The sequence below is a fragment of the Arachis duranensis genome, chromosome 10 (assembly GCF_000817695.3).
Source record: "Arachis duranensis cultivar V14167 chromosome 10, aradu.V14167.gnm2.J7QH, whole genome shotgun sequence".
Lineage (NCBI taxonomy): Eukaryota > Viridiplantae > Streptophyta > Magnoliopsida > Fabales > Fabaceae > Arachis > Arachis duranensis.
Window position 1 is genome coordinate 19,617,936 of NC_029781.3, and position 9,227 is coordinate 19,627,162.

The 9,227-nt window shown below is 31.1% G+C and overlaps 1 protein-coding gene across 2 annotated transcripts; it reads left to right on the forward strand.

Moving 5' to 3' along the window:
- Positions 1-2,954: 2,954 nt before the first annotated feature.
- Positions 2,955-5,600, forward strand: LOC107469376 (DNA topoisomerase 1 alpha; the record flags this gene model as incomplete). 2 transcript variants are annotated; one of them, XR_001588124.3, is given in 8 exon segments in its annotated part: positions 2,955-3,068; positions 3,367-3,457; positions 3,574-3,707; positions 4,137-4,205; positions 4,307-4,396; positions 4,505-4,608; positions 4,687-4,854; positions 5,235-5,600. XR_001588124.3 is itself a non-coding variant. In XM_016088754.3 (8 exon segments), coding segments are annotated over 8 exon segments (867 nt in total), but the record flags the coding sequence as incomplete, so codon positions are not given.
- Positions 5,601-9,227: the final 3,627 nt, after the last annotated feature.

A 9,227-nucleotide genomic window follows, 5' to 3' on the forward strand; every position in this document is an offset into this window, starting at 1 on the left:
GGACTAGAATAGATTAAATATTATTTAAGTAATTTATTTCTAATATTGGTATTTGATTAAATTAGTTTTAGAGAAATTTAAATTGTTGACTCAATTATATATTATGACTATTCTTTTCTGATATATTATTTTTATATTTTTTAATATAAAATTTCTTTTTTCTGATTTTTAAATTTATTTTTTTTCTTGGATATATGCATCACCGTTTTTCTCATTTTATATTTCAGATTAGTAATGTAATTATTAAGAAAAATATATTTAAAAAAAAGAAAAAAATATTAAAATATCACTATTTTAAAAAAAGAAAGATACGTAAAAAAAAAGGAAAGCAAAAAATTAAAACATCACTATTAGAAAAAAAACTGTTAATATTCGTATGAATGGAGTCGGAATTGAGGAGTATATATGGATATAAAAAGGTAAAAATTTATTGTACGATTGTAGAATAAAAAATAATCATATATATAAAACGAAATAATTATAACAAAAAATAATTAATATATATAATTTAAATATTTTTAATAATCGGTAATATAGAGTTTAAAAAAATATATAATTCATGTATTTTTTATTTATGTATATGTATAGAATTATTTATGTATATGTATATATATTAAGAAAAATTACCGTAATCACTACTAGAAAAGTAGTTATTACAGAGGGATATTTCCGACGGATTTTATCCCACGGAAATACAGACGGAATTACAGAGGAATTTTTTGTCGGAAAACAAAAAAAATGAATTAGCATAAATTACAGACGGAAAAAGAAATCCGTCGATAATTCCGTCGGAAAAATTAATTTTTTTCCATAAAAAATAGTTACAGACGAAAAATCTGTCTATAATTAAATAGACAAAACGCTGCATTTTATTAAATTATTATAGACAGCAAATTTGTCTGTAATTTAAAATTTTTCATCGGAAATATTTGATATTTTAGGTTTATGATGGTTGGGGTTATGTTTATCCACGAGCTCCATTCATTCGCAGCACACAAATCAAACCTAGCATTTCCCACAGCGCCACCACCGACGAGCTTCTTCTTCTCCTTTCCTCACCCACAGCGCCACCGCCGGCCACTCTAACCGCCGCAGCTACTTTCTCCTTCTTCTCCTCTTCTTTAAGCACGGAACCAGTAGAATACAGCCCCTGTGTCTCTCGTTCGTAGAACAAAGCAAGCTCAAGCTCCACCACCGCCGTGCCTCTCTCTCCTTTTATTCCCTTCAGTTCTGGCTCGCATACCTTCGCGCAAGCCCTAGCTCCGTGGCGACTAAAATCGGTTCCGCCGTCAGCCGCGGTTCCACCTTTCTCTTGCCCCCTGTTCGAACCGATATGGTGCGTGAACTAGGGTTTTGGTTTTGTGGCAGTGATTGTTCATCGGAGAGCCACTGGCGATGCTCCTATTCTCAAGCATTCTAAATTCAAGGTGATCTTCGTATTGGCAGCATTATATTTTTCCCAGACTTCAACTCAAAATTCATATGATTTTTTTTGCTTATCGTAATCGCTCTGCTTTCTCATTGTTTATTGTGATCTATGTGCTTTCTCAGTTCCTTTTTTAGTTACTAATTCAAACTTTTGATTGAGGACCATGATTGGTTTGAATCTGAATTATAATTGTTTACAATATTTTGTCAGTATTAGTTTGGGAGGGAACTTGACAATGGTGGATCTTCCTGGTATAACTAGGGTTCCTGTTCATGGCCAGCCTGAAAATATCTATGATCAGATCAAGGATATTATCATGGAGTATATTAGGCCTGAAGAGAGCATTATTCTGAATGTTCTTTCTGCTACCGTTGATTTTACTACTTGTGAATCCATAAGAATGTCTCAGTCTGTGGATAAAACTGGTTTGAGAACCTTGGCTGTTGTAACAAAGGCACACATGCAACACATATTGCAGTCAAGAACAAGATTGACCTTATTATTTAGATGAGATAGCTTGATTGAAACTTCTAAAAATGGATAAGAGCAAATTAAAAGGAAAAGTTTGTGTGGTGCTATTTATGAACATAATTAATTATAAGCCTTTACTAGAAAGAAAAGTTTTCGTATTTTTAAGATGTTGGTTTTATTCCTTTGCTGATTATTTTTTTTTCAATTTTTCTTGCAGGAAGTGTTTAGAATAAGAGCAGAACACCCAGATGATAATCAAGCCATATTGAATGATAGAGTGAAAGGACAATTAAAAGTCACCAGAGCATTTGGTGCCGGATTCCTGAAGAGGGTCAGTTGATCTTCTGACTTTGGCTATCTGAAATTTAGTTTGCTGTACTCCTTTTGTATTAAAGACTCCTCTGATATTAACAAAGCATTGAAGTTAAGGTGCTTTTCTTTTGTGTGGTATATTGGTATCATGGAAGGGAGCATGATAACCATAGTGATTACGGCGTATTTGATGAGAACATGGAAGGGAGCATGATAACCATAGCAACTATTTTCTGCAATTCAGATTTTCACTAGCAACACTTTCAGGTTTCTCTTATACTTGATGGTTGGCATATTTCCTTTTTGTTAAATTACAGTTTAACTTCCTTGGTAAAGATTCTATCAAGTATGAGAAAGCATGTGTATGTGTGAGTTGTTTGGAATTTGAATAATTTTGTTTATGTTTCAGTTTTTTCTGTCTCATTGGCTTTTATTCAAATTTCATCATCATAATATTTTTTACTATCCCTTTTTTGTGAGCAATGTCTGCATATTTTCATATCCATGATTTACACATGCAACACATATTGCAGTCAAGAACAAGATTGACCTTATTATTTAGATGAGATAGCTTGATTGAAACTTCTAAAAATGGATAAGAGCAAATTAAAAGGAAAAGTTTGTGTGGTGCTATTTATGAACATAATTAATTATAAGCCTTTACTAGAAAGAAAAGTTTTCGTATTTTTAAGATGTTGGTTTTATTCCTTTGCTGATTATTTTTTTTCAATTTTTCTTGCAGGAAGTGTTTAGAATAAGAGCAGAACACCCAGATGATAATCAAGCCATATTGAATGATAGAGTGAAAGGACAATTAAAAGTCACCAGAGCATTTGGTGCCGGATTCCTGAAGAGGGTCAGTTGATCTTCTGACTTTGGCTATCTGAAATTTAGTTTGCTGTACTCCTTTTGTATTAAAGACTCCTCTGATATTAACAAAGCATTGAAGTTAAGGTGCTTTTCTTTTGTGTGGTATATTGGTATCATGGAAGGGAGCATGATAACCATAGTGATTACGGCGTATTTGATGAGAACATGGAAGGGAGCATGATAACCATAGCAACTATTTTCTGCAATTCAGATTTTCACTAGCAACACTTTCAGGTTTCTCTTATACTTGATGGTTGGCATATTTCCTTTTTGTTAAATTACAGTTTAACTTCCTTGGTAAAGATTCTATCAAGTATGAGAATACAATTGAGGTTGAGCTTCCTGTTTACGATGCAATTTTGAAGTTCCAAAAAGGTCAGGAACTGTCTTCCCATCACTAAAAAAAAAAGAAGAGAAAAAGACAAAGAAACTTTATTTGTTACCATTATAAGTGAGAAGCTTTCAAATACATTCCTGTTATTAATTTTCAGATAAGCGCCCCGGTGATGATCTTTTTGACAAGTTGGATACAAGTAAATTAAATGCTCATCTGAAGGAACTCATGCCTGGCCTAACTGCAAAGGTCTTCCGTACATTCAATGCATCTATCACGTTGGATGATATGGTAAGAACTGCTTTATTGAAATGGCATGTTCTGTGTTGTAGCAATTGGCATTTGTATATTTTGTTAATAATTCTATGTCTGACATTGAAAGTGCTCTTTCGTCCACCCTTATCCATTTAGGTTAGAGGGCAATTTTAACTATTAAAATTTTCTATTAGCTTTTAATTTTGGCACCATTGGAATATTGGATTAGTTTACATGTCGAAGGTCATAAAAATGTACAAAGCACAGAACTATGTGCCAATAAACATGGGAAAAAACACAAAATCTTCTCTTGGAGCTACTCACCATGAAATTCTATAATAAATCCTTGTGCTTCTAGATATATTCCAAGTGGAAAGTTCATTTCTTATGTATTTATGATGATTTCTTGTGTTGGATTATATATGGACATGCATGCTTAATTTTCCTGGAATCATGTGACAACAGTTGAATAAGGAAACTAAAGAGGGTGATGTTGTCGAAAAGATTCTTGTTTATCAACATGCAAATAAACAGGTAATTTCACTAAGTGATCAATTCTTTATACCAATGATATTGCATTTGTGTAATTTTTTTTTTCATGTTCAAGTTTTATTGACGTGTGTTTTCCGTAAAAGGTTGCAATCATTTGTAATCATCAACGCAGTGTTTCAAAATCTCACTTGTCACAAATTGAAAAGTTAACAAACAAGATTGGTGAGCTTCAGGTAATGGACTTGTTACTGGGTGAATTTCTTGATTGATATGCTTGAATTTTACAGTAGACTTGCCTTGTGGCTCATAAACATATAATTGGATTTGGCTTAATCTTGTAGGATGTTCTGAAGGAGCTAAAGACAGATTTGGACAGAGCAAGGAAAGGAAGGTCCCCTCTAAAGGGTTCAGATGGAAAGACAAAAAGGAACTTGGCCCCTGAAGCGTAATATACCTTTTCCGAAATTCTTAATGATTGCTTTGATTAGATGTGATGTATAATTTTGGTAAATGTAATGCACAGGCTAGAGAAAAGATCTCTCAAACCAATGCAAAGATTGAGAAAATGGAACGTGATATGAAGACAAAAGAAGATCTGAAAACTGTGGCATTGGGCACGTCCAAGATAAACTATCTTGACCCTAGGATTACAGTTGCCTGGTGCAAACGGAATGAGGTTCCCATTGAAAAGGTGCTGGCTTCTTTTCTTGTATATGAAAAGTTATTTTGTTGTGTTTCAGCATATTTTTGGATAAAATCATTAAAAATCAGTTTTTGCATACCTGCATTAATTTTAAAAAATCATTTAAATACGAAACTGAATATATAAGAAAATGCATGAATGAAGAATGAAAGATACCTTGTGAAAAGAAGAGTCTGTAAATTAAGTTATTAAAGAAAATATTAAAGAAAAAAGACTTTTTATTGGTCAACTAAGTGGAACATTTGGCTTGCTGCACTTTCTATAGTTTTGAGATTAATGACCTTAATTCAAAGCCAGTATATGGTGAGCATGATCATGATTTTCCTGTCCGGCCAATGAGAGAATTTCCTGTCCAATTTTTCTTAAAGGTTATTGTAGGAGAGATCAAGCACTCCCAAGCTGCTCATGTCACCAACTTGTGGAGGGACTTTTCCAGTGAGTTGATTGTGGGAAAGATCAAGTGCTTCTAATTTCAACAGATTCCCAAGAAAAGTTGGGATTTCACTTGAGAGATTGTTGTATCTGAGGTCTAAATTGATCTGGAGATTTTGGAGTTTTTCAATTTCTGTTTTAGTATGGAAAATAACACAGCTTTTAGTATAGTTGATAGTTTTAGTATGGTTGAATAATACATTGAGGATTATAGTTGATGTATCAATACATTTTGTTTGTATTTTGAATTATATTGACTTGTTTGTTTATTATAGTACTTTTCTTTTAGTTTGATAATACAATGAATTTGTTTATTTTTTTGAAATATTATAAATATTTGAATACAAATTAGATAAAAATTTGTATTAAATTTATATTTATTTTGTATGAAAACAAGTTAATTTTGTAATTGAAAAAATAAAAAAATTCTATTTTACCTTACTGACGGATTTACAGACGGATTTTCTGTCTGTAATCAGAGTGTGAGATCATTTTCCAAGGTTCAAATTACAGACGGAAAATTCGTCGAAAAATCTGTCTGTAATTACAGACGAAAAATCTGTCTGAAAATCCGTCTGTAATTACAGACAGAAAATCCGTCGGAAAATTCGTCTGTAATTACAGACGGGAAATCCGTCTGAAAATCCGTCTGTAATTACAGACGGAAAATCCGTCGGAAAGTTCGTCGCCTTTGGGAAATTGATAGAAAATTTACAGAGGGAAAATCCGTCGGTAACTGATAAAAATCTGTCTGTAATTTTTCGACGGAAAAAAAATCCGTCGGTAAATAATTTCCGACGGGGCTTTTACAGAGGGACAAAATTCGTCGGTAATTTCGTCGGTAACCAAAAATCCGTCTGTAATAAAGAGTAAATCCGTCTGTAAATCTGTCTGTATTAATCAATTTTCTAGTTGTGTTTCTTTTCTTCAAGATCCACAATTCTCTTGCCAATATTTGATTGATCTAATTAGATATTCAATTAGATATTGCTTGCCTTAATCTATTAATTCTCATGGAAACAATATCCATTCACCGTAATATTACTTGAACAATTTGGTACACTTGTCAATATCTGAACACACTAATTTTTAGCTCATCAAGTTTTTTGCGCTTCTCTAGAAAACGGTCATGGAAGTGGTCTCGATTGGAGGGGGTCGCCTGGCACCTCCGAGAAATTTATGTGCTTAGCCTGCTCAGGAGACAACCCCCCGTCGCTCATGGCTCGTGCACTCTCTCGTCTCTTCCTCTGTGCCAAGGAAGCCAAGGAAGCTTCCATCCTCAGCTCGCATTTTTTTTGGGGCTATATATCTAGTTTATAGTTGAAGTAACATCAAAAAGACAAATATTCTAGTTAGACATCTTTTCGAATTGAATTACAATTAAAAAAATGGCTACTAATGAAATGAATTTATTTCTTTGTTCTCTTTTTTGCGATTATGAAAATATAAATAATTAGTACTATCTCTATTTTTTTATTAGATTTGAAAAAAAATCATTTTTATCATTTTTTACAAATTATATTTATTTTTTCTAAAATAATTTTTGGTTGCCAACGGTATTTTTTAATCTAATAAGTCAAAAACTAATTCGTCGCAAATTGAAGCACTATTTAAAAATTTATCGTTGACCAATGAGTTATTGTCTACGCAAAGCAGAATTCAAACCCTCCAATATTTACATAAATAGACTAATGAACTAATCAGTAGACTAATCTAGATTGGTTTCTCCAAATCAAACTTTGAGGTTGAATTGAAATGATATGTGCCTAGTCCAAAACAAGGATAATCACCATGTTCGAATCCCTAACCAAATGCTTTGTTCCAAGGTACTTTAATATGGTTAAAAGGTTAGAACTGACTTTGCTTTTGTTTTTTTTAAGATTATATTCTCAACCTATTCTTTTTAGTTCCTTTGTGTTCATTGCTAACCATTGTCATCAAGTTATTAACCATTTAATATTGAAAACTAACCTCCAATATTGAAATCATGTCATCTTCAGCTTTGCATACATGAAAAATCAATTCAAAATATTCAACAATAAATTTCTGTATCACTTGTTAAGATTTTAGATAATTTGAGCAATACAGAAGCAAAAATTAAAATAAATTCTCTTGTACTATTTTGTTATTCCAGTTTTTGTTTTTATGATATTCTTTTTATTTAGAGTAAATAGTCATTTCGACACTTAAAAATTCTAACTTTAATAAAATAGATTCTAATTTTTGTTTTTAATAAAATAAATCTTTAAATATCATTTTTGTTTGACCAAAATATACTAATTATTAACTCATCGCTGAGGATGTTTAGGCCATTTTATCAAATAGAACTGATATTTGAGATTTATTTTGTAAAAAATAAAAATTAGAATCCATTTTGTCTAAATCAGAATTTTTCACAAGGCAAAATAGCTATTTAAACCAATTTAGCAAGACCTCATGGTACATGATAATTGGGATATAAGTCAACTCCTCACAAATGAGAGTAAACAAAAATAACTATAATTAATTGCAGTTGAGTGAAGATAAAATGAAAAGAGAAGAAAACGGAAAAAAAAAAAATAAAGAGAACAATGCAATATAATAGTAGGATGACTAATGAGACAATGATAAACATGTGTATAGAGAATAATAAAACACAATGATAATGTGTGATACAATAAGAGTGGGAGAATATAATAAAAATATAAATTAATAATTTAAAAAAAATAAAATATTTTTTATCCACTATAATTATGAATAAAGATAACGGATGCTTTGTATATGAATTTTTCATCTGCTTTAAATTAAATATTTTGAGAAAATAATTTTGCAATTTTTATAATTATTTTTAAATAATCTTATATTTTTAATTTTTATCAAATTTATAATTTTTAAATAAATATAAAAATTAATTTCTTAAAATAATAAAAAGCGGCGGAACAGTTACGATACTTATTGAATGACTAATAATTATTAACATATTAAAACATACGGCTAGTTTGGTTGAGTGGCAAGTTGTTGAGAGTCAAGGGAACTAACATTTCATGGTCAATAATCAAATCTCTCTTAAGAATTCTTCTTTGCACGTCTATCGATGCACCAGCAGGTCAATAATCGGTTTTGATGATCGATTAACACAGTTTAGCTTGAGTCGGTCATTTTTTAATGAGTCTTCGACTAAGTTGATCAGTTTTGATGGTGTACATCTATTGATTAGTTTGATGACTGATTCACACACGGTTGGCATGAACTGGTCAGTTTTTACTGCATTTTGACTAAGTTGATCGATTCTGATGTATATCCGCTCTTATGACTGATTTAGATTGATTTTTTAGATCCGTTTAGCACTTTTGCAGCCAAATCGAATGGTCTAATATGATTTTAATAACTAAGTATTCTATGACCAAACTTTATGCTCTCTTTTAGGTTATATCTAATTTCTAGTTGAAGCAATATCAAAAGGATAAATAATCTGGCTAAATTGAATCACGCTTAAAAAATTGGATAGTAATAAAATATATTTTCTTTTTTTATCCCAATTTTTTTATTAAATTTGAAAAAATTAAATCATTTTTATCAATTATATTTTGCTTATAAATTATTTTTATATTTTTAATTAGTCAAAATGTATTTGTCTTCTAGATAAATAATGAGGACTTATTTATTATTATTTTTTTTGTTTTTCACGGTATCCCTCGGCCCGACAGGGCAAAGACTAATTCGTCGCGGTACTGAGCTCCATTTAAGAATTTGTCGCTGGCCAATAAATTATTGCATGCATAAGGCAATTTATTTATCATTTACTCAAACAAAATTTGAGGCAGAAGCAAAATGAAATCTGCTTAGTCCAATTAAATAAGGCCCAATTATGGCTTAATAGTAGAAAATAGGCCAGTCTATAAATTTTTACCCCAAGTAAAAAAAATTACAAAAAAAATCTCAAATCCTAA